The sequence below is a fragment of the Urocitellus parryii genome, chromosome 3 (genome assembly GCF_045843805.1).
Source record: "Urocitellus parryii isolate mUroPar1 chromosome 3, mUroPar1.hap1, whole genome shotgun sequence".
Taxonomy (NCBI): Eukaryota; Metazoa; Chordata; class Mammalia; order Rodentia; family Sciuridae; genus Urocitellus; species Urocitellus parryii.
In genome coordinates this window covers 94,432,168-94,458,190 of record NC_135533.1, presented here as the reverse complement: position 1 = coordinate 94,458,190, position 26,023 = coordinate 94,432,168, and the positions used below count along the sequence as shown (strand labels likewise).

General features: G+C 39.3%; 1 protein-coding gene across 1 annotated transcript; it reads left to right on the top strand.

Annotated features, from left to right (window-relative positions):
* The first annotated feature begins 3,356 nt into the window (after window positions 1–3,356).
* Window positions 3,357–13,163, top strand: Sfrp4 (secreted frizzled related protein 4). Its single transcript, XM_026387610.2, has 6 exons — window positions 3,357–4,046; window positions 5,326–5,406; window positions 5,501–5,566; window positions 7,367–7,565; window positions 10,384–10,447; window positions 12,326–13,163. Exons 1-6 carry the CDS (start codon window positions 3,602–3,604, stop codon window positions 12,509–12,511), a joined length of 1,041 nt encoding a protein of 346 aa, XP_026243395.1. The 5' UTR covers window positions 3,357–3,601; the 3' UTR covers window positions 12,512–13,163.
* Window positions 13,164–26,023: the final 12,860 nt, after the last annotated feature.

Sequence of the window (26,023 nt, the reverse complement as noted above, 5' to 3'; positions counted from 1 at the left end):
ATTTCTGCCTTGGCCACTGCCTACTGCAGCTTCTGTTTTCACTGCTCACTGCTGCCAACAGGAAATGCAGAGGCAGCGGTGCCACTAGCACCCTGAAGGGCATCGCAATTTAAAGGGGTTGGGGAGGAGAATGAGACTTGACTGGGAAGGAATATGCTTCTCCACTAGCTGCAGTGTTTAACAAGTAATCACACACTGGGGGCAATTTCAAGGTCAAATGGGAGAGAACTGCTGCATTTGCTGTTCTCTGATTTATCATGCCTCTTGGCAAATTGTAACCTTTCCTCTACAAATTAAAAGTGAAAAGACAGGTCCCTTCCTGAAGAAATGATACCAGTTTACTCATTAGGGCCACTTCCCAGCCTCCACTCCCAGGCCCTCATTAGTAAAGCCTTGGGCTCAAGGACTTTACCTCAAGGTCACATTTGCACTGAGACTGATCCCCTCAAGAACAAAGTTCATTAGGGTTATGTTTAAGCACTGTTAGGATCTGTCATATGACATCAAGAAAAAAAAAGAAAAAGAAAAAGAAACTAAGAAATAACCCTTACTTTCCAAGTTTATACCTTCTTCTCATTTGATATCAAGGATGAGGAAGAGTGAGCCAAGTGAGAGTGGGAGAGAACATTCCTGAATGAAGGACACAGAAGCAAGTGAAAATTGGTATAGCATTGAGTTTCAAGCACTAAACTGAAGGACAATCTGGAGCCAGATCACTGAGGGCCTTAAAAATTATTTTAAGAATTTTGTTAGTAATAATTGGGGGAACTTGGGAGCCTTTAATTCATTTAAAGCTAGAGGGGCATCATCTGGTATGTTCCTTAGAAAGCTCATTCAGATGTCAGTGTTGTGAAGAATGAGTAGGGTCACAGAAAATGCAGGAGGACCAAGCAGGAAACTCTTATTATTCAGGCAAGAGATCTTAGCTGAGCTAACATGGTGGTCGTGGGAATGGAAAGGGTGAAATGGTATTGGGAATTATAGAGAAAAAAATAGATTAAAAGGAAGAGCTTTCTGGCTTGAGTCACTGGGAGTTTAGCTCTGCGCAGGGAGAGAAGATAAATTTCAGTTAGATCTTCTCCCCCCCCCCATACCAGGGGACATTTGGCAAGGAATTCTCCAGCCCCAGATATCAAAAGTGCCCAAACTGGCAACCCCTGGAGCAGAGGGGAGTGTTGAGAATGAGAAGAGAACTGAGGATGAAATCCTAGAGAACTCCAGCCACTTAGAGGATGAGCAGAAAATCAGGCACTTCGGGATCCTGAAATGGAATCACCTGGAGAGAAGCCATGGTCTAGGGGAACTTTCTCAGCTTAGGAATATTGGATTGAGTGCTGAAATACGGATTCTAGAATCACAGGCTCCTTGGGGGGACATGATGAGGAAAGGAAGTTGACCAGTTCTCCTGATGAATCCCTCCTCTGCTGTAGAAACATAAGAGACAGAGTTTGATGGGCTGATGGGATAAGCAAAGAACTTTATGAAAAGGGACTTTTCACCTCTACTCACCTTTTCTTAAAGGACATGAATTCCAAGAACATCAAGGAAACCCATGAAATGTTGGGACATGGTCCTTATATATTTTAGAAAAACAGCAAGTTCAAACTCACTGCAGAAGTTCGAGCCCTCTTCATGTTCCCCCTCCTCAAACAACTGATAGGAAAATGGTAGGTCATTCTGCTCTTTCTCTTGCTCCTCCAGTAGAAACTGAAGCTATTTTTTTTTTTCACTCAGGGAGTGGTTTAGATTCAGAATTTCACTGCTGGAAATGGCTTGAAATATTATGTAGTTATCTCTTTTGCTTTATGTTTTACTGGTCTAGTTTGGCATCTTTGGAGCTTGAGATCTAGCTACATGTCAAGGTTGGCTTTGCTGTTTTAGGACACCCTGACCTGTACCTAAAAAGACTAAATAGGACTTGACTCCTCTGGTGAATATTGAAATGTATCTGTCTCATTTATCCTTTTAACTTACCATGTTTAATTCATGTTCCTAGAGAAATAAGAAAATGAATTTAAAGCTTTTACTTCACATTGGGCCCACTATAGAGGCCCAATAAATGTCAGTTGTTACTTGTTTAGTCAGCAATTTTAATCCTCAGTCTTGGTCAGGGTCAAAACTAAACTAACTTTGTGGGTCTAAGATTAGGAAAGAAAACAAAAATAACTGCCTTAAATTTAGATTTCAAATTAAATTACGTTTTTAAAGATTAAAGAGAGAGCCCGCGCCACTCCTAGAGCTGCCAGAACATGTTTCCATTTTACTAAGGCTATAGGAAAACATATTCTAGAGGCTGTACTGCCTAAAAACTGATGTACACTCACAACAATAAAGCCTCCCTTTCCTGTGAGTAATGGGGCCAGTAGTTGGTTTTGCTGCCTCTTCCTAATCAAGTAAGAGAAAAGAGAAAATAAAGCAGACCTACTTGCTTCCCAGAGAAACAGCTTCTTATTGAACTCAAGTAACAGTCTTGAAGTACATCAAAGATCAAGATTTTAGGCTGCTGGAATGGAAAGGGGGGAAAAATCAGATTGTGGCGTCCAGAAGTTTCTTTGTTTTCTCCCGGATTCCATTCATGCTCGAAAGGGGACTAACCATTTAGAAGAAGGAAGAGGGAATGTTGATGGTGACTAGACATTTCTCAAACTAGAAGATGCTCTTATACTTCTGGGCAGTCTTGTTTATTTCCTGGAGAAGGCACAAGCCAAGTACTCCCCTGGGAAAACTTGAGCTAGAGATAATGTCCAGTAGCCACAATAACAACAATAATAACAACAACAACAACAAACTTCACACAGCTAGGAAGGACTGGGGTGGGGTGGTTTATATAAAGTGTGCACATCCTGTTTCCACATTTACTGTACCATCCCTTGGTCAGACACCACTCACTACTCAGCGCTTCTCATGCCCCCTGCTGGAGAAAGCAAATGCGCTTCAGAATTTAAAGGTAACCAAGCTTCCCATTTCCCTCCAACTCCTATCAGTCCGGAAAACCGTAAGGCAGAAGGAGCAAAGAGCCTTTTCTTTCTCTTGAATTTCTCTCCTGTAGCCTCCTCTATGCGGTGTCCAAAAGGACTGCCAGATGCTCTTGATTCGAAGGAAAAGGATTAGGCCAGACTGAAAATGAGGGACTTTGAAGCAAATGCAGGATTCCAGCCCTTGGCTTCAGCCTGGGGAGGTGATGTCACCGCTTCTGCTCGGAGGGGACGGGGGTGGGGCTGCAGAGAGAGAGAGAGCCGGCGCCGCTCCTCCAGCTGCCAAGGGAGCGTTCTGAGCCCACGTCAGGGGAGGTGTCGAGATAAATAGGGTGCCGAAATGGCCGTGGCTGGCTGCGCTGGGAGCTGTGGGGTCCGGGACTGGAGCAGCCTGAGCGAGTTTGTGTCTTGGAGGCTGAGCGCTGGCTCTGCTGGTGCTTTTTTAGCTGGACGGCGGAGATTCGCAGCCAGACCCCAGAGCCGCCTGTTGCTGCTGACTGGAGTTTGGGGAGGAAAACTCTCAGTAACCCGAAGGATTTCCTCTTCGGAGAAGCAACAACGAAAGACTAGCAGGAAGAAAAGGGCACTTTCTGCCTATCTGGATCGCAGTGCAGGAGGGCAGTGCCATGCTCCTCTCCATCCTCGTGGCGTTGTGCCTGTGGCTGCGCCTGGCGCTCGGCGTGCGCGGCGCGCCCTGCGAGGCGGTGCGCATCCCCATGTGCAGGCACATGCCCTGGAACATCACGCGGATGCCCAACCACCTGCACCACAGCACGCAGGAGAATGCCATCCTGGCCATCGAGCAATACGAGGAGCTCGTGGATGTGAACTGCAGCGCCGTGCTGCGCTTCTTCCTCTGTGCCATGTATGCGCCCATCTGCACCCTGGAGTTCCTGCATGACCCTATCAAGCCGTGCAAGTCCGTGTGCCAGCGCGCGCGCGACGACTGTGAACCCCTCATGAAGATGTATAACCACAGCTGGCCCGAGAGCCTGGCTTGCGACGAGTTACCAGTCTATGACCGTGGGGTGTGCATCTCGCCAGAGGCCATAGTCACCGACCTCCCAGATGGTGAGGCACTGGGAAAGATGGAGGGAGGCCAGGAAGTGCCTGGGGCGTCACTGCCACTTGAGAACTAGGCGGACCATATCTACAGCTGCCAGGGGGTGTTCAACATAGCACCCTCCTTTGCAGCACCAGCCTCACTTCCCAGGCTTGGAAGAGGTGGGAAGGAATGGCAGAAGACTTAACAAGAATTTCGCGAGACTGGCAAAGAGCAATTGGACCTCCATGAAGGGAGGGCGAGGGGAAGATTTTGCTTACAAGGGAAACATTGGCAATGTTTTTATTTACAGTAATAGCAGAAATAATAATAGTAGTAAACAGATATTTCTGAGAGTGTGAGTCAGTGTTAAACACAGTGCCTGTAGCTAGTTTAATGCTTTTACAAGTCCCATTGGGCATTTGGTGCTACTTTTTTAAACTTCTTTCTGAAAGAGCAATAATGGTCTTTGCTCCCCACCAGGAGTAGGGTTTGTAATGTAGGCTGTTCCTTGCCAAATACTGACCTTTGTTTCATATTAAAAATGCTACCTAGTGTGGCATCAATTTAGTTAATCCCTTTTCAGCTTCTTTTCTCAATTTGCTGATTGCTTGCTGCTTTTCTTTCTTTCTTTTTTTATTTTTATTTTTGGAAGGAGAAGGTCTAAATTCACTTCTTAAAAGGAAACCTAAGAATAACTTTGCCTTCTTGTATCCAGGCTTCCCCTAAGCTAGGTTACACCACATTAAAAGAGATTATGGTGTCACTTTAGAGTCACCTCTGAAGTTACACTTTAGTGGATTGCTTTGAACACAAAGTAGGCATGGTTAAGTGGAGGGATAAATTAGAAGTCCTCTCTAACTCAGAGTTTTAGAGAAAACACTTGTATTGTTTGCATCATTTTAGTGATGCTTGATTTTGGTTGTGCAACTCTGCACTGTTGCTGCACTGCAAAATGTGAGGTGAGGATTTGAAAATGTTCTGATTATTTTGATTAAAGTGTTAGCTTGGAAAATAAATGTCTTACTATCACTTTCAGAGGAAGAGAACTCATTTTTTTTCCTGGTTGGTTACATAGGTGTTCATTCACATCTATTTGTGTGTGGATAGGCAAAGTCTCACCTGAGAGAGTTCTTACCTAAGCCTGGGGATGTCATTAGTGAGAAGTAGCTGACACCTGCCATTTTTATTACTAGTAGTAATCTTTTGCAATACTGTATTAGTTTGTCTTTTCAAATCCTCTCGTATTCCAGTAGGGGGAATACACTCAGTCACTGACCACCTATCATGGCCCTGTTTATGTTTCAGACGTGAAGTGGATAGACATCACACCAGACATGATGGTGCAGGAACGGCCCCTTGATGTGGACTGTAAACGCCTAAGCCCTGGTAAGTTCTTTCCCCATTGGCTCCCTCTCCTTCTCAGAGTGATTTCTGTATCCCTTCTCCCACTTTTTAAAGTTCTCTCTTTTGCCTTTTTTAGATCGGTGCAAGTGCAAAAAGGTGAAGCCAACTTTGGCAACATATCTGAGCAAAAACTACAGCTATGGTAAGTCATCTGCTAAAGCCAGTTACTTTTGAGACTTGGCAAACTACAAAATTGAAAAGGCCTGATCTGCTAGTCACAAAGTAAAAAGAGGCGGCTTGATGATTTTTCTAGATGATTATGTCGATTCTGAACAGCAAGATAATTGTTGTAAAACCTCTTGCCTTTCTGGGTAGATCAAAACAAACAAAATAAATTACCCAGGTGAGAACATTGTTTAAATCATACATTGATCTTGGTGAGAAATGCTGCTCAGCAAATGACCTGTTCCCTTATTCTCATCCTAAGATTTTATTGCTACAGGAAGGATGGAGATGTGGTCCATGGATTTGACTGAGGCCCAGAAAATTGAGATCCAGAGGCAAGAGAATTAAGACCAGCCCATCTATCTTTTTACTTATAGTTACCAATATTTAAAATCTTAAAAAAAATTGTGGTGAAATATGTTGTTGAATATTATTAGACGAAACTCTATGACTACAGCATTGAAATACTTTAAATGCCCTCCTCTTTTTTATTTGAAAGTACCATTCAGCAGTCTCTTCAAAGAAAAAAAAGTCAGTCATGATATTTTAAGTGTTTCAAGTAACTAACTCTACTAGCATAATTGGAAAGTAAATTTAACTAAAAACATTTTTTTTTCAAAATGCCTACTTGGGCTATTTTATACTTTATTGCATATCTTAAGTTATTTTTACTGAAGTAACAGGAAACTAAGGAAAGATATTCAAGTCACTCCCTAATTTAGTTTTCATATTTCAAATTTAAATTTTATAGCAAGCTTAGATTATATAGCATTCACAAAGGTAGGAAAATCATGACTGTTTTAGAAAGCTGAAAAAATAATCATAACTTTAGATATCAGATTTGAGAATCATACATAACCAACATGGATAATTCAACATTCATACACAACAACAACAAAAAATACATTATTTTTTTCCAGTAGACTTTTTTCTTGAAAACTGTTGTGTGTAGATGTTGTCTTACTCCGACCTACTTAGTCCCTCATCTGCCAAAATCCAGGTGCTAATCAGTTTCTCTGCCAAGCTGTTCTCTGGGGTGTCACAGCCTTGGAACCACCTTGATGATGGAACATTTTCTTTTCAACTACTTTTGGCTCCATCTAAGCCAGCTTTCTAGGAAGGAATCCAAGAATGACCCATATTAGGTTGATTACAACTCCATAGGAGGCAGTGATAATAGTAAGGAACCAAAGAAGTCAGAATTTAAAACTTGATCAAAGACAGTGACATTAGCAGCCATCTGTAATAACAGTTCTATCTCTGCTCACCCTGGGCCTTACTTTGTCGATCTGTGAAATTAAAGGATGGAGAACCACAGTCCTCAGAGATTCCTTGCAGTTGTTATGACTCTAATAAATTCTCTCTGTAAAACAGAAGAAGTTGAAGCATCAGATGGGTGATGGAAGGAATACAGACTTTAAAAGTGACTTCGGAGCCTGAGAATGTATGATACTCACTTCAAATCATCACAGGGGAATAAAAACACATAAATATGTTTCTGTGAAATTTTTTGCTGACCTAAGGCAGAACCCAAACTAAAGACTGCCTTTGGCTTGCTTTTCCATCTGGCAGCATGATTCAGAACTTTGTAGACAATGTTGGCAGCATGGGATGCCTTGCATTTAGCATATGGGCTTTTGCCTGCATCAGGGCTGCTTGGACATGACCATAATTATAGGAGTGATTATTTAAGAGAGGCTCAGGATTTGGCATGAAGGCTCCATCCCTAGTTTTAACCCAAGGCTTCAATGACTCTTTTTCAATTTTTAAATTTTAGTTATTCATGCCAAAATAAAAGCCGTGCAGAGGAGTGGCTGCAACGAAGTAACAACAGTGGTGGACGTAAAAGAGATCTTCAAGTCCTTGTCACCCATCCCTCGAACACAAGTCCCGCTCATTACAAATTCCTCCTGCCAGTGTCCACACATCCTGCCCCACCAAGATGTTCTTATCATGTGTTACGAGTGGCGCTCAAGGTAAGCTCAACAGCTGAAGAATATGCACACTGCGCACAGACATATGAAATGCATTTAGCAGTTGTGGCTTTAAAAACAACAACAGGACAGCACTAGTAGTTCTGAAAAAGTAGTTTTGAACAGATGAAGGGTTTTTTTTTTACCCCATTTCATTTCATTTCTTTCCTGGCATTTTATATATTTATGTGTGTGTGTGTGTCAAATTAAATCCTTAGAAAATGAAAGAAAGTAGAAATGTATTTAAATAAAATTTTGGAAAATCAATTTCAGAATTCATTAAGTGATTTCAAAATCATATAAGTAATTTAATTACTTTGAGGAAGAACAGTTATTCTCTAAACCATTCAATCTTAGCATAAAAAATACTGATTTTGGTTTATTTAATAACTTAAAAGTCAACTCTGGGACTATGGCTTCATAAATTTTTTTTGTACACTTCACAGTGTTTGTTTTATAGAATATTGGATATATATGCACAGATTTTTAAAGGACTCTTTTTTTTTCTGGATACTGGGGATTTAATCTAGGAGTAATTTGCCACTGAGCTACATCCTCAGTACTTTTTTAGTTTTATTTTGAGACAAGGTCTCACTAAGTTGCTTAGGGCCTTGCTAAATTGATGAGGCTGGCCTCAAATTTGTGATCCTCCTGTCTCAGCCTCCTGACTTTCTGGGATTACACACATGCTCCCATGCTCCACTGCACTCAAGTTTTTAAGGTGACTTCTGAATCTAGGAATACATGATTGCCAACTCAAGTCATCATAAGGCAAAGTATAAGTAAATAAATGTTACAGCCCAGTTTCTAAGGTGTGTCCCATAATATCCTGCAAATACTTTCTAGCAAAATCACTTATTTGTATATAATAAGCAATCCCTTTGATTCTCTACCATCCATGATTCTCTGTTTCTTCTTGGTGTAGCCCAAGATTCCATTCCTCCAAACAGGAAATAAACATTTCCTTCAAAACTGAGTTCACTTGAATGATTTCTCATTCCATATTCTATCAATACCAGTGTACCTCCTCATTCGCTGCCTTACATTCTTGGCTTTCAGGCCGTCCTTCCACTTACATGTTGTCTCTGATAGGAAGTCAGCTGTGTTTCTGGGTTTGTGTCTGTTTGCACCTACTATTGCTAGATGCTAGTCATTAAATTCTATTTGAACAGACAAAGGGGTTTATTACCCCATTTCATTCCAAATTTTTTGGATGGTTGGGATGTATGCCTTCACAAATGGTATTCATGATCATTTGGAAAAAGAATTTGGTAAGGGCATGTAAAGGGGATTTTGGAAATAAAAGTGATGAGAGGAGATCTGTCTTAAAAACTTACAAAACTAGTATAAAGCTACACTTGTTGAAACCATGTGGTTGCTAGAGTAGATGTATAGATAAATTTTTAAAAAATCTCAAGAGATTTCAAGGCATAAAATGACTTTTTATTATGAAAGAAATGTGGTAAATTGGTAGGAAACGAATGTTATTTAGTAAATGCTGCAAATAAGCTTATTTGCAAAATTAGTGTTTTTCACTTTATACTGTACTATAAATTTCAAATAGACTCAATTGATAAATATTTCACAAACTTAATCAAAGATGATGAAATTAGGTGATTAAATATGTGAGATCTGAAAGGCAAGAACTTTGTAAACAAAAAAGTAATATAAGAAATTGCAGGGAAAAATATCAATGCACATAATGGACTACATAACACTGTATACTCAAAATAACAAAAATAGACTGGTAAAAGTTGAGAAAAATTCTTGAGGAGGATATGACAAGTTTTGTGACCTTGCTTTATAAAAAGTTCACACAACATTTAAAATGTTGAGAACACAATATAGAAATATGCATACATAAATCCATGCAGCCAAGACCTTGAAGAAATGCAAATAGTAAATAAAGTTTGGGGTGGGATGTTTTCTCTCCCATGTGGAAGCTAGAGAGAAAAAGGGAATTAAAAAGGGGGCTCATGAAAATGGAAGAGAGAACAACAGAATACAGGAAGAGGATGGAAGGGGTGGGAGGAGGGGAGGAAAAGGAAAAGTACTAAGGAGTGAAACTGAGAAAATTATGTTAATTGCATGGACAACATGTCACAGTGAATCAACTATCATGTATAATTATAATGCATTGATAAAAAATACCTTTTTTAAAAAAATAGTTTTTCCTAGCTGTCAATGGATCTTTATTTTATTTATATGTGATGCTGAGAATCAAACCCAATGCCTCACACATGCTAGGCAAGTGCTCTACCACTGAGCCATAACTCCAGCAAATGCATTTTTACCTAATTCTTAATGTTAGTGAGTTGGATGGAAGTACAACCATTTTGAAAACAGTTTGGTACAATGTATGTAAATCTTAAAAAAAAAATCAAAATCCTTTGATCTAGTTATTCTACTTTCAGAAATCTGTCTTAAGGAAATAATAATCCAGAGCACACTACTATATATAAGGATATTCAACACAATCCTGGTAATAATAGCTAAACAAAAGGAAGAATTCAATAGTAAAGAAATGGCTAAATGAATAACCAAAGTTGTAATATTATATTATTTAAAATTAATCTTTGAATTTTCCTAATTATATCAGAAAATGAATATAATGATGAAAGGAAATATACAGTAGTTTATGAAATACAATGTGCTCTAAAATACATATACATATGTATATATGTGTACATATATATTCTGTGTGTGTATTTGAAAAGAATGGATTATAGGGATAAGGTTATTGAAACGAATTTTAAATAATTTTTTGCATTTTTAAGCTTTTTACTTTTATAAAGTACTGAGATAAATTTCTTTCTTTCAGGATGATGCTTCTTGAAAATTGCTTAGTTGAAAAATGGAGAGATCAACTTAGTAAAAGATCCATAGTAAGTATAATTAGCAATACTCTGAATATGTATGCAAATGCATGTAATTAAAATCAATACAATTTGAGAATTCTTCACATTCTTTATGTCCAAGCTCTCATGGGAACTGGTAACAGTATCTGTCTTTTGAATAAGTAATTAAGTATAGGTATTAATACTTGGAATTTTTATCAGAAGTCTATCATTCAGCTTCAGAGTTGGTTTTTGTGTTCAATTATAATGTACTTTTATTTCTAAATTAAATTATTCTTTGGTTTTCTTATTGTATTACAATTTAATTGTTTTATCAAATAAGATATTGAGTAGAGTTAATACCTACTGGGATTAAAACCAACATTTAGGGATGCAAACATCTAGTTCAAAAATTTATACCATCACTATACTATACTATTTATACCATCACTAAGCAACTCAGTGAGACCCTGTCTCTAAATAATTATACATAGCAAAATCTTTCTCTATTTAAAATATTGTAAGGTTATTATAAAAAAAAACACAGATAACCAAATCCATGATTTTAGTGGTAACACCATAGAGATACCAATAGTTCAGTTAAAGGAATAAGCATAGATTTTTTGCCTCAAGATGAGAAATTAGGTAATTGGTTTGAAACTTTCAAAGCATCCCCTCTCTTGAAGGTAAGCTTAGACATATTTAGGAGAATTCATGTTTTCCAATTCACAGAAGAGACAGCTCCTGCCCATATTCTTTTAATTTGAATGAATAAGAATTCTCAGGAAAGGCAAGAATATATATTAATTGACTTACGGAGAATGTAGTTACAACACAGCATCCCCTGCTCAGAACATGTCTGAATAAGAGCATGCTCAGTGCTACTAGAAAGAAATTGCTCTATTAACAGAATTGATTTCCTGATTTCCAAGACAACAGTAATCTAAAGATATCAATGGAAAAGGCAAGTTGGCCAAAGGACCTAATGTTGCTGACAGAGAGAGAATAAAAAAAAAAAAGTTCAAGAATCACAGTTTGGGTGGCAAGTATTCCAATATACTTCCCCATGTGAAAGCAACATGCAGTAATGAGTTTGGTATTCTAGAACATACTAGAATTATGCCCTAGGAAAGTAGGAAGACTATTTTCCTTTTTCATTACATTTCCAGTGCCTGCTCAAATTTTTGCTGAATGAAATATACTCTAACAAGAAAGGAACAGGAAAATATGTATTATAATATAAAGCAGTGTCTATTCAAGTGGATTGATTTTCAGTTGTCACTGTGTAGAAATGTTGCATTATAGGGTTGGTGGTCAAAACATATGGGTGCAGGTCTGGGGCCCTGGAGACAGTGGGTGAACTTGAATCCTGGTTTAAGTATTTACCAACTATATGGCCTTCTGCAGATAGTCTCTATGTGCTTATTTTCTGTTCATGACAGTGTTGCCAACTTTGTAAGTTTCAAAGAAATGAACACATGTTGACTTCTCCATATATTGGGCACGTTCCAATTCACCTGGTATTTGACAAGTGTTTAACACTTAAATCCAGTGGCTATTATAATTGTCATTGTCATGATATTATGGTGAAACCTTTGCACTGACAAAAAAAAAAAATTGCACTTGTAAATGCTAATACTAGTTTGACATCAAAAGAGGTGTGATTTTGGGCACAGTGCAGTCGCGCATGCCTTTAATCCCAGCAGCTCGGGAGGCTGAGGCAGGAGGATCTTGAGTTCAAAGCCAGGCTCAGCAAGAGTGAAGCGCTAAGCAACTCAGTGAGACCCTGTCTCTAAATAAAATACAAAATAGGCCTGGGGATGTGGCTCAGTAGTTAAGCGATCCTGAGTTCAATCCCCTGTACCAAAAAAAAAAAAAAGAGGTGCGATATATTTCACAGTCAACTTTGCAAATTTTGCCTCCCAGCAGTGGGAAGAGAGGCTGCAGGAACAGCAGAGAACACTTCAGGATAAGAAGCGAACTGCCGGACGCACCAGTCGTAGTAATCCACCAAAACCAAAGGGAAAACCACCTGCTCCCAAACCAGCCAGCCCTAAGAAGAATATTAAAGCTAGAAGTGCCCAGAAGAAAACAAACCCCAAAAGAGTGTGAGCTGACTGCTGTCCTAAATGGAGACTTCCTTACTGACGAGGCCAGGCCTTGCCTGGGACAGCCTGTGTAAGGCCACGTGCCCCTTGCCTTAACGACTCACTGCAGTGCTCTACATAGACACATCTTGCAGCATTTTTTTCTTCATGATAGGCTTCAATTTCTATTTCTAAGGCACCACAAGCCATACTGATAGGTTTGCCCTTTGGTATGGAAGGTGTAATAAATAAAGTTGGTTGAAAGCGTTTTGCATTCAGAGTAGTCTGTGTGCATATTCTATGTGATTTCCATGTGGAGGAAATATGCTTTTGTTCTTAGAATCTGACCTAATATGAGTGTTGTAAAACTAATGCCGTATTTCAAGCGAAGTGCTGATTTTTTGGACAAAATATTTGGTTTCTGCTAAAATGTTAACAATATTTGAAAATGTGATGGAAAACATAATGCTTCTGAGGAAAGCAAGAGAAATGGATGTTTAAAAAATCTTTATGTGTTTAATGTCTGCACAAAGATTTTTGTGATGAAGGCGGATTTTTGAAATATCTAGAGAAGGAAGACATGGAAAATGGTAATGTGTATTTGTAAGACTTCCAGCTCTGTTTTTTAGGTAAAAGCTCTTTAAAAAATCTAAAGTAATAACAAACAAATAAATAAAAAGGAGAGGCAGAGAGACAATGCCTGGATTCTTGTTTTTACCTGCTGTGTTGAAGATGCTCTGATCGCAGAGTCATGATGCTTCTTGTCAGTACCCTCCAAGCAGCACCAGAAACAGTGGGTTGGTTTGTTCCGTTACGATTTAGGTCCCAATGAGTGGGTCAATCCTCAAATATTTTACACCCACCAGAGGTGTAATGCTCATCCCCCTTCCCAATATATCCATGGATCATGATTGCCAAACCAGGGAAAATGTTCTCCCTGCAATTGCTGGTGCTCACTGCAGGGCCTGTGGGTTCTCAACCTGCTGATTCTCAGCCTGCTATGGCATGGCCACCACAGTTCTGTGTTTGGGGAAGAGGACAGAGGCCACTCGCCCACTTGTTCCACTACGTATGGAACTAGTGGAAAAATCTGAAATCTTAAGACTGATTTCTCCTTTAGATTGGCCATGGTCCTTACTTCTCAGGAGATGGGTAAGTTAAATGAGTTTTTACAAGATCTTTAATGAGATGATTTAATCTCTGTACTCTGTGTGTTTGATTAACCCCTAAAGATTAACCAGGCCACTGTGTGTTTTTTATGAAAAGGTTGAACATAAGCATAGTCACTGAGGGTGACTTCACACTTCTAAGTACCCTTGACCTACATGATAGTACTTAATTATTCACCAGACCCATGCTTACTACAGAGTCAGTTCTGACCTCTGACCACTTGAAGGAATATCATCAGCTCTATTCATAATACGATTTCACTTTAATTTAACTATTCTACTATCCATACTTTTATTAATATATTAACAGTACATTGTTGATAATGAAGTATTTTCTGAGAAAGCATATTTCAAGGCTACACACATTGATTGTTCAAAATGGTCTATAGTAAGTGTATTGTTTAATGAACATGTGCTACTTTCTTTCTTTCTTTATTTTTGTATCAGAGATTGAACCCTGGAGCACTTAACCACTGAGCCGCATCCCCAGCCCATTTTTTATTTTATTTTGAGACAAGGTCTTGCTAAGTTGCCTAGGGCCTCACTAAATTGCAATCTTTCTATCTCAGCCTCAAGAGCCACTGGGATTACAGGAATGTACCACTGTGTCTGACCATGTGTTACTTTTATAATTACAGGATGCCTCAAAAATAACATCAAAGATGCAGAATGTAGTATGGTTTAAAGTCACGCAGACACGCAAACCTGAAAACTATTATATTGATCATGTGTGTTAGTCTGGGTCCTGGGAGAAGCAGGTGCCAAAACAGAATTAAATGCAAAAGAATTCTAGTAGAGGAAATGCCTGAGGGAGAGAAAGGGAAGGGAACCAGATAGGGCTGGGAGCACAATGCATGGCCACCTTGACTAAATGAGATGGGAAACTTTGGGTGGAAACATTCCAGATTGCAGTCATCTCCAAGGACGGTTTGGCAAGGCTACTCTTGAACCAAAGTTACCCGTTAAGGAGTCCCTCATCTTCCAGGGACAGCTCTTCCTAGGCAGCCTCCTGTTATGTCATCACTGAGGGAACAAAATATAGTACTACAATCCTGGATTTCAGAATGCTGCGGTTGGACACTTGGGCTATGGCCCATGTGGATGGTCCTGTGATTCCGATTCTCATGATCATCACAATATGATAATCATAAAAATCTTAAAAGTTTACCACCATGTTTTCCATCATAATCTCTAAAGCAGTGGTGTCAACAAAATGTCCCTGTTGATGTCAGTAATTGACTTCTACACTATTTGAATCCTTAGATGTTAAAGATGCTTGTCTTGAAGCTTTTTAATGTATTTTTGGTTCGAGTTTATTGAAGAGTGAATAGGCTGATCAAAACTACAGAGCTCCCAGTACTTCTACCTAAGAGATTTCTCTTTCTACTAAAATGTAAGGAAATATGTTTAAGAGACAACTAATGGCAGTAACAAAGTCCATGAAATGTGCAGTTTTGCCTTTATAGGTCCAGGCAGCACAAGCATGAGCCTAATATCTTTAGTGGTGATATTTACACGAGAGAACAGTTTTACAACTAGATAATTCTAAAATACACTATAGTGACACGTAGATGAAAATTATTTTATAATGGTAATCTCAGGTCTCTTTGGTGATACACTTTGAAAAGAGAAAAGCTCATATTAGCAATTAAATTTAGCTAAAAGAAAAGCCTCAAACCCAGAGGCCCGATACCAAATCTTACAAAACCGTTAAGAACTTGGATAACATAACGAGGTGTAAAGAACTGAGGTTAAACAAGAAATGGAATTATTAATAAAATCCCATCGTGGTTCCAAAGGAAATGTAAAATACCATTGATGAATCAAACTGGTGGATTTTTAAAATTCATTAACATACTTAAGCTTCTAATAATTTTGAATATTTATTATGTCACTGAAGTATCTCAGCAGCTGAAAATTACATGGATGATTGCTGAGTCAATTTTCTGCCTTTACTAAAAGCATAATTTTTTTTTTTTTTTTTTGGTGGTACTGGGTAGGGATTGAACCCAAGGCCTTGTGCAAGCTATAACCTCGGCCTCTAAAAGCATAAAAATCTGAACACATTTTCATTAAACAATACACTTCTAATGAATGAACAAGTTTAAACAGTTCAGGCAGGCATCAGTGTCAGCGAATCCAACCCAGTGGGCAGAAAAGGCACCAGGAGACCTAGCCTAAGTGCCTTCAAATTTAGGATAGTATGTTTTACAAATATGTCCATTTTATGCAGTTCCTTACAGGGAACTGGATCCAAGGAAGTCCAGAGTTAGGTTCCAACCAAGAATGCTTCAGGTATTCTGTCTTGGAAAGGGGTTGGAGAAACTGAAAGGGTAAAGTTTCTAAGCTGGAAAGCTTGAATGTAAAAGATTAGGTATTATTAAATTCCTCTGTTACACCCAGATTCCTGAGATAGTTAAGACAACACCCTACTGGCCATTTAGCCTAGGGCCCTGTGCAGTTCCTCACAGGGCCCAAACCAATCAGTTTGAATGTGTAACCTGCTTACGAATGACCAATCACCCTCGCCCGCCAATGAATGTGCCAATCATGTCTCAGAGTTGTTGTTCAATTTCCCCGCGCCTCATGATGATTTGTTCTGATGTATGCAAAGCCTCCCGCCCTCCCCAAAAAGTGTACTTAAGCTCTGCTTGACCTTTGCTCTGGGCTCTGGGCTGCTCTCCCTTCTTGAGTAAGCATGGAGCCCCAGCGCGCTGGAATGGATCCCCAATAAATCCCCTTTTGCCAATTGCATGGAGTAAGTCTCTTGTGTGGTCTCTCCCTCCGACGCTCCGCCGGACCCCCCTTACAAAACTACAATTTTGGGGGATCTTAAATGTCTCTCAAGGGCCCATGTGTTTAAGGCCTGGTCCCTGGCCTCCAGTCCATGGTGTTACTGGGAAGTGGTGGAGTCATCAGGAGGTGGGGCCTACTGGAATAAACTTAGATTGTTGGGAATGTTCCTTCTAAGTGTGTGTTGGGATTCCCACCTGTTTGTTTGTTTATTTATTTATTTAAGCAGCTTGTTCTTCCATGTGCTCCCCATCATAATTTGCTCCCTTGCCACAAGCTTAAGCAATGGGGCCAATAGACCAAGGACTCATACCTCTGAAACCCTGAACCAAAATAAACCTTTTCTCTTTTAAAGTTGATTATCTCTAGTATTTTCTTATAGTAATAGAAATCTGACTAACCCAGGGATTTAGTACAGTCATCAAAGGGACTCTGGGTTCAGGATCAAGGCACATGGCTAAGCAAAGACTCAAGGATGGGGATCATTTTACCTAAAGGAATTTGTAAGATTCCAGGACCCAACTCTGTTTGGCAGTTGGGGATCGAGGTACTTCCTGCATAGGCACCCCCTTTCCTTTCTCAGTCTGTCCCTGCATTTGAATCCACTTCCGATCCTCACTCTCCTGTGTCCTTCCTCATGCTGACAAGTCTCAGTTCAAAGCTCCCACAGGTTCCCACCTATTCTGCAGTCCTCACTTCTTCAGCCACAATAACTTCTTTGTTGTATTTTCTGCCTAAAGACCAGCTAAAATTCAAGCCCAGGCTGCTGAGTGGTGGCTCTGAGAACTTTTCAGCCTTTTCTAACATTTTTCTCACAGGGGCATATTTATAGGTATTGCAAACAGAAGATATTTACAGGTATTGCAAATCCCATCCCCATAGGTCTGCCTCACAGCACCGTATCCCACTCACTAACTTCAATCCCCTCAAGATTCAGAATAACACGAGTTTCGGCTGAATTGAACAAGTCTCTATTTGGGCATTATTGGATTTCTGATTATTCACCTCTATCCAAAAGAAGTGACCTTTCTCTGTCTTGTATATAAAATCTTCATTCTGAAGGAGTCACCCATGTACACAACTGAGTGTAGAGTGCCATCTGCTGGTGAAGTGTAATATTACTGTTATAGAAGTTTTCAAAGTTCTGCACCATGCTTGATGAAGTAACAGTGTGCCGCATAATGCAATCACCTGAGGATCATCCGGATATGAGCAGGCCATGTGAAACAGCAGATGACAGTACTCAATTTGAAGGAGGCAGAGAGGTGAAGAAAATTAAGAAGGTGGAGATTCCTTTTTTTTAAAGAGAGAGAAAGAGAATTTTTTTTAATTTTTATTTTTTATTAGTTGCTGGAGACAATACAATGATCTTGACATATCATACATTTGATTCAAATGGGGTATGAATCCTCATTTTTCCACGTGTACAGATTGCAGGATCACATTGGTTATACAGCCAGGTATATACATACAGCAATACTAGTGTCTGTTGTATTCTGCTCCCCTCCCTATCCCCCGCTCCCCTCCCCTCCCCTACCATCACCTCTCTCTACCCAATCTACTGTGACACATTTCTCTCTCTAAGACAGAGAAATTTTAATATTTAATTTTAGTTTTCGGTGGACACAACATCTTTATTTTTTTATTTTTATGTGGTGCTGAGGATTGAACCCAGCGCCCCGTGCATGCCAGGCAAGCGTGCTACCGCTTGAGCCACATCCCCAGCCCATGTGGTGGAGATTTCTTACTATGCTTATTTCTCTGCATAAGTTAAAGGAAGCCAATGATTGATTTGACTTTTTAAAAAAAATGCATGAAGTGAGTAATCTATTACTAATATTAGATGGCCAAAGATTGTATCTCAATTTTGTTAATATTAGGATTTAGAAGGTAGGATGGAATGTTAATCATACAACGTGACCTTCACTCACTTGATGTCCACTGTGTTCTCTTGAGTGGAATGAAAAGCAGCTGTTCCAGCAGTCCTAGCTAGCATACTGGGAAGTGCACACAACACTGTACATAAGCTTAAGAGTGGACCTCTGCAGCAAACATCCAGACTACATCCCCAGATGGGGGAAAATCAAGATTAATAAAAACTTATTTTTTTAAACATTTTCTATTCCTGGAGATATTTTCATCATCTTACCCTCACGATCCTGTAGTGAGATCAAAAATTATGTAAATCTCTATCTATAAGTCATCTTCTCAGAAATGAGCCAAATTCTGACCAACTGCTAAATCTATCCTAGGGCTTTGTGTTATGCATTTCACATGTAACGCCTCCCTAGCCTTCATTTGATTTATGCTATTCTCTTTTACCCCCTATTCCATACTCCTCTCAAGTTATTATGTCATGAGCATTTATATATTATAAGCTACCTTATCCATTCTGGAAGATAAGATAAAAATAAACATCCAGATTTGTTTGGGGAGGCTAAAGTTTTATTGTTCATAACCATGCATTTTTTTCATCTTGAGATGAGGATTTCCTCCAAACAAGGGCTTTCTTATTATTCCTCCCAGGAAGCTGTGACACACAATTATATGATGATGTGAACCTAGGCATTATCTTCTTACAGTTCTATGAAAAGAAAGAATACATTTAATAAAGTCAATGTCAACGCTTTATGCTATTTGTAAAACAGCTAGGAGTTTCCATACTGAACAAAAATTCCCTGACATGTGGTATAATCACAGAACTTAGGAGGTGGGTCCTTTTATCTTATTTATTGATTTAAAAAAATGACAGCAGAAAGCATTACAATTCTTATTACAATATATACCACAATTTTTCATATCTCTGTATATAAAGTATGTTGACACCCAATTCGTGTCTTCATACATGTACTTTGGATAACGATATCCATCACATTCCACCATCCTTGCTAATCCCCTGCCTCTTCCCTTTCCATCCCACCCCTCTGCCCTATCTAGAATTCATCTATTCCTCCCATATCCCCCACCCTACTCCACTATGAGTCAGCCTCCTTATATCAGAGAAAACATTTGGTTTTTGGGGGGATTGGCTAACTTCACTTAGCATTATTTTCTCCAATGCCATCCATTTATCTGCAAATGCCATGATTTTATTCTCTTTTATAGCTGAGTAATATTCCATTGTGTATATATGCTACATTTTTTTTATCCATTCATCCACTGAAGGGCATCTAGGTTGGCTCCAAAGTTTAGCTATTGTGAATTGTGCTGCTATAAACATTGATGTGGCTGTGTCCCTGTAGTATGCTGTTTTGAAGTCCTTTGGGTATAGTCTGAGGAGAGGGACAGCTGGGTCAAATGGTGGATCCATTCCCAGATTTCCAAGGAATCTCCATCCTGCTTTCCATATTGGCTGCACCAATTTGCAGTCCCACCAGCAATGTATGAGTGTGCCTTTTCCCCCACATCCTCACCAACACTTATTGTTGTTTGTATGCATAATAGCTGCCATTCTGACTGGAGTGAGATGACATCTTAGAGTAATTTTAATTTGCATTTCTCTAATTGCTAGAGATGCTGAGAATTTTTTCATATATTTGTTGATTAGTTGTATATCCTCTTCTGAGAAGAAGTGTCTGTTTAGGTCCTTGGCCCATTTGTTTATTGTTTTTTTTTTTCTTAGATCTTTATGTAGAGATGAGTGCTCTATCTGATGTGTGAAAGGTAAACATTTGCTCCCAGGATGTAGGCTTCTGTTCACCTCAAAGATTATTATTATTATTTTTTTGCTGAGAAAAAAAATTTTTAGTTCTATTCCATCCCATTTATTGATTCTTGGTTTTAATTCTTGTGCTACAGGAGTCTTATTAAGGAAGTTGGAACCTAATTCCACATGATGAAGATTAGGGCCTACTTTTTCTTCTATTAGACATAGAGTCTCTGGTTTAATTCCTAAGTCCTTGATCCATTTTGAGTTAAGTTTTGTGCATGGTGAGAGATAGGGGTTTAATTTCATTTTGTTGCACATGGATTTCTGGTTTCCCCAGCACCATTTGTTGAAGAGGCTATCTTTTATCCAGTGCATGTTTTTGGCACCTTTGTCTAATATAAGATAATTGTTATTTTGTGGGTTGGTCTCTGTGTCCTCTATTTTGTACCATTGGTCTACCAGTCTGTTTTGATGCCAATACCAAGCTGTTTTTGTTTTAAACCTATACATCATTCCGTTCATCATCAAGGATTTAAAAAGCAAATAGTGGCCATTTCCTGCTCCCCCTGGCTGCTGTGTCTTGGAATCTGCCATGATGAAGACCTCTGTGCTCTTCGGCGGGTCCTTCCTCCTTTCTCTGATATTTTAGAATTCTTCTGGACTCAAACCAGCAGGGACCTCCATCTGTTCTGATGATTGACTGACCGAATGAAAAGAAGGCCCTTTGATAATGACACAGAAGTTAAAATTGGTGACATTAGCCTGGGAGATGATTGTCCTGTAACAAGGATGCTCTCATTCAACTATGAGTTTTCTTATCCTATCATTTACTGTGGGATCAATAAATTTGTGTTCCAAGGGAATGATGTCTTCCTATCATTTAAGGTCAATCACAGATCAACACTGAATATCACCTATACCTTTCAGGTGGTTTGCTTTGTGAAGAGGCTTCAGTTCTCATCTCTGATGCCTTTTGGAATGAATGGGTATGATGCCAAATATGTTGGGTAATAGCTTTGAAGTGACAAAAGAAGGGCAACCATTGTCAGCCCCCTTGACAAGCAAAGCATGTTAACCTAATTTTAGTGTTACAGTAAGGTTTTGAATATTCATGAATTTCTGGACCAATAATGCCTGTATAATGACTTCCTCTCTTCCCTGAGTTCTAGGAGCAAGTGCACCCTCATCTGGGATTCAGTTTCGGTATTACTGTTGTTCTGTCTTCCCAAGATGAGTACCAATATGTGCTCTCTTTTAAAAAACACTTCTGGAAGTTTTGGATAGTCTACATCTCTAAAATGTGATGTTTAAACATTTTAAATGAGTTAACTGGAAGTGGCATTACCATCGCAACTTTGTATGTGAAGTCAAGTTCATAATAAAGCTGCTACCATATGAAAAATAAATAAAAACTAGTAAGGTAGTGATCAAATTTTTGCAACAGGGTTAAAAAAAATACGAACTTGTCAGTAAGCACAGCATTCTACCCCCATCAATTCAAGGACTCGGGGTTGACCCACAGGTCCAGCAGTGAATTGGAAGGAGCTGAGTAATACAGCAGGACTGATCATGTGGCTATTCACTGGACACGTGGAGAGGCTGGAGTGGGAAGGATGGGGCATGGACTGGGGAAGCAGCTCCAGTTTCAGGGGGTCCAAACGACTCTAGGAGCAAAGAAGCCCATGAAGAGTGTGACAGATTTATTGTTAGTGTCACTATATTCTATATGAAAGAAAAATTTGCTCTATTTTTATCTCTTGAAGAACATTATTGAAGACTTACTTTTAAGAGTCATGGCTACGTGAAGTTAGCCAATCCCTAAAAAACAAATGCCAAATGTCTTCTCTGATGTAAGGGGGTGACCCAAAATGGGGTAGGGAGGAAGAGCATGAGAAGAAGACTACCACTAAATAGGGAAGACAGGTGGGAGGGAAAGGGAGGGAGAAGGGGAATTGCACGGAAGATGGAAGGAGACCCTCATCGTTATACAAAATACATGTATGATGATGTGAGGGGGAAAAAACAGAAATGTGTCACATTAGTTGGGTAGAGAGAAGTGATGAGAGGGCAGGGGAACGGGGGGAGGGAAGGACAGCAGAATAAAATAGACATTATTATTGCTATATATATATATATATATATATATATATATATATATATATATATATGTGACTGTATGACCAATATGATTCTGCAACCTGTACACTCAGAAAAATAAGAAATTATACCCCATCTGATTCAAATGTATGATATGTCAAGATCATTGTACTGTTATATGTAACTAATTAAAACACATAATAAAAAAAGAGTCATGAAGTAGTAATCACATGCATCTTCCTTTAAAAAAAGTCATAAGAATAGCCTAATTTTCCATCATTTGGGGAAGCATTTTTAGGTGCTATTGCAAGGGATTCTTGTGTTTCTCTAAGGCACCATTCTTCCTTATTTTACTTTATTTTTTACCATTTTAATCATATACATATATGCATGTATGTACATTATGTATGAAAAAAAATTTGCCATTGCAACCACTTATATGTATAAATAAGTGGTGTTAATTACATTCACATTTTTTGTAACTATTACCATAATCTATTTCCAAAATTTTTCATCACCCTAAAAAGAAACTTTGCTTCTCATCAAGAAATTTTTTTTCCTTCGCTCCAGGAAATAACCTACAATCTTACTTCCTATCTCTCTGGTTGCCTTTTCTAAGTAACTCACAAGGCTGAAATGATTCCGTTTCTGTCCTTCATTCCTCTCTTAATGCCTCAATTTGGGGTTTAGTTGATTTATTTTTGTCATACAACATTTTATTTCTCTTTTCTGTACATTTTTAAAGTTATTTTCTTCATGGTCACCTTGGGAATTACCACTCATATTCCTAAGTTTATATTAATCTAGTTTGAATAATACCAACTTAATTTCAAAATTAGATCCCCCTTATCAGGGTTTGCTCTTGCTGAAGTGTGAAGACTGAGTTTGTGTTCAACAAACTTTGACAAAGTTCCTTAAAAACCAGCTTAGAAAAGCACCACCATCAAATACCTCTCTGAGTCTCTGTGACTGTCTATGCTGGCCCACTTCTTTAATGCTTAGGCCATTGACAATTCTAAATACATCTTCACTTACTGCTGTACTGAGTCTGTCCATGGACCAGCAGTGAAAACTTAGGGTCTTTTTCAGAGCACACATCTAGTTTTGGGTATGAGCATAGCCTTCCAAATTCTTCAGTGTGCCCTAGTATTCCTGAATGCCCTATTCCCAAGAATACTCTCTCCCCAGCTTTTCTTCCCTAAAGGTAGGTGATCAATTAATGCCTCAGTCATCTTTGACCCCAGGTAGTTGTGGGGTTTTCAGTCTCTATAGTGTTTTCGAGCATTGCCCACTTGCTTTTCCACCTGAGTGATTTTCCAGTGAACTGATTTCTGATTGAAGTCAAGAGGAGTGCCTTGCTCAGACAGTTTCTGGAAAGGGTACAGAAATGCCACAATTGTTGGTGAGTGAGATCTGCTCTTTGGAACCAGAGAGTAGGGGGAATTCAGGCCGCCATCTTTAGGACTGCCGGCTGGTGACACGGTGAGACAGGTCAAGTACAAAGGCCACAGAGCATTCGTGTCAATTTAAGTTGCCTTTACATTGACTACCCACTCTCTTGGTTTCTGGAGATCTTTAGTGTCTGGAGTCCTGAAAAAAAGTTGTTTCTAAAAGCCTCTTATTTCTTCAGTGTTCCTAGAAGGAGGGAAGCTTGGAGCTGCCTTTCTACCATTTTGGTGTCAACCACTCCAACAGATCAATTCAGATATCCTCTACCAAACATGACCAAATCACAACTCATGGTAGTCCCTTCTAATCTGCCCCTGTCTTCTGAATCCTTTCTCTGGGATTGATTAGATTATTTTCTCAGTTACTTAAATTGGGAAGCTTCATCCTTTTTTCCCCTCAGTTCTTTAATGAGGTCATAGTCAATCATCAAGTCCTCTCTACAGTGCAGGTTTCTAAGAATTATCTGATCAGCCCACCTCTCCGAAACTCTCTTGTTTCTATATTGATTCAATCTTCTGTAATCTTTCCCATTGACATTGCCATGCATCCTGCCTGCTTAGTGTGATCTCATTCTCCTTTCTGTTTCTTATATGCATCTGAACCAAGCACTCATGCTTATCCCTAGCAGCCCTAGAACACACACTTATTTTCTATCTCTTGCTCTTGAATATCCTAGTTTGTTTAGCAAAAGGACTGTGTATATTCAGTCCTGCAACTGTATCCTGCAGACAGCAACACTGAACACTGACCAAAATCCTAACCCTCTGAGTGATATGACAGAGTAGAGGATGCATATTAAGACAAACCAGCAGCAAGATACACACACACACACACACACACACACACACACACACACAAAGCATCAAAAAAAAAATAAAGATGTTAGCCGAAAGACACTGCTAACAGAAGCTATAAACAAAATGTAGCTCTACCGAAAGCCCCCACAGCTGCCAATCATTTGTCACTTGTCATCCCATCAAGTTTGCATTTCCATGGAGGAAACAACCTTTATTCAACTGATTTTGTATATTAACTGAACCCACAGTTCAAGCCAGATATAGGACACATATCAATTGAATGTTTACTCATGGTGTGATCATGCCTTGGTCTTTATTAGAGTGATAGTTATGGAAGAAGCTATACCTTGTTATGTTATATATATTTTATATAAAAATACTTTGTTTCAGTATTCTAATATCTGGATAAATCATAGCCTAAATTACAATACTAAGGAAACAATAGGCTCTTCTCTCCCGAGGAATCTTGTTGAGTATGAAAGGGTTTCTCCATTTCATAGTTGTTACAGTTTAGAGATAAGATATCTTCCAAAAGCTCATATGTGAGAAAATGCATGAAATTTTAGAGCAAAATGATTGGGTTATGCGATTTTTAGCTTAATCATTGCATTAATCCCCTGAGAGGGATTAATTGGGTGGTAACTGTAAGGTAGGTAGGGTGTGGCTGGAGGAGGTGGGTCATTGGGAATGTGCCTTTGGGGTTTATATCTGCTTCTTGGTGGGATATCCTGAGCTGTTTCCCTCTACCACACCCCTCTGTCAGGATGTCCTTCCTCACCTTGGGCCCAGAGCAATGGAGCTAGCCTTCTAAGGATTGGGGTCTTTTGTTCACAGCAATGAAAAAGCTGACTCAAACAATAGTGCTTCTTGTTTTGCTTTGGATGCACCTCAGTTTGGCCCATGCAGGGGAGGATAGCACAACACTCAGGAAAAGGCTGCCAGCCACATATGAGTCAGCAGCCAGAGCCATTACGGTGGAAACTTATGAACTTGGCCTCTAAAAATAAAGAAGCTTTGATGAAAGAAGTCATGCATCTCACACTCCATCTCCCATGTGGCCTACGCTGCTTAGTAAAGAAGGGGACTTAATGCACATACCTATTAGGTAGCTACCTCCACCCAACAAGTACTTATGATCTTTACTCTTCTGTTACATCACCATATGTCACCCACAGTTAGTTAGTAGGTTCTGCATTTCAAAATACTTAAGAGAACAGAGCTCCGGCTGCTGAATGAGACTCAGGATAGTCAAAGTAAAGGAAAGTGAAGTACAGGGACTTCATGAGACTCCCAAGGCTTGCAAACTCAGGGGTGCCTCATCCCACTGTCTCCATCTTGTCCCTTGACTGTAGATGCCCCAGCCTGGCTACATGCAACTGAACTTCCCAAGTCACTGGCATTATGAAGCTTGGAACTGTGAGGCTGCTGTGAAACAGCCTAGTATGTCTGGTAGTAAATATACTTTGTTTCAGAAATATGGGAATGGTTCTGATCTTCCCAGGACAGTCTTGTCTTAGACTTAGTCCCAGCAGCAGAGGGGAGAAAATCAAAATTAAAGTGGTATATACTTCATAGTACTTACT

Bases quoted from the DNA above. Each gene is read 5' to 3' on its own strand.
- Sfrp4 (XM_026387610.2), top strand. From the start codon at position 3,602: ATGCTCCTCTCCATCCTCGTGGCGTTGTGCCTGTGGCTGCGCCTGGCG. The intron at 5,567-7,366 runs GTAAGTCATCTG...TTTAAATTTTAG, and splicing joins GAGCAAAAACTACAGCTATG to TTATTCATGCCAAAATAAAA. The intron at 10,448-12,325 runs GTAAGTATAATT...TTTGCCTCCCAG, and splicing joins AACTTAGTAAAAGATCCATA to CAGTGGGAAGAGAGGCTGCA.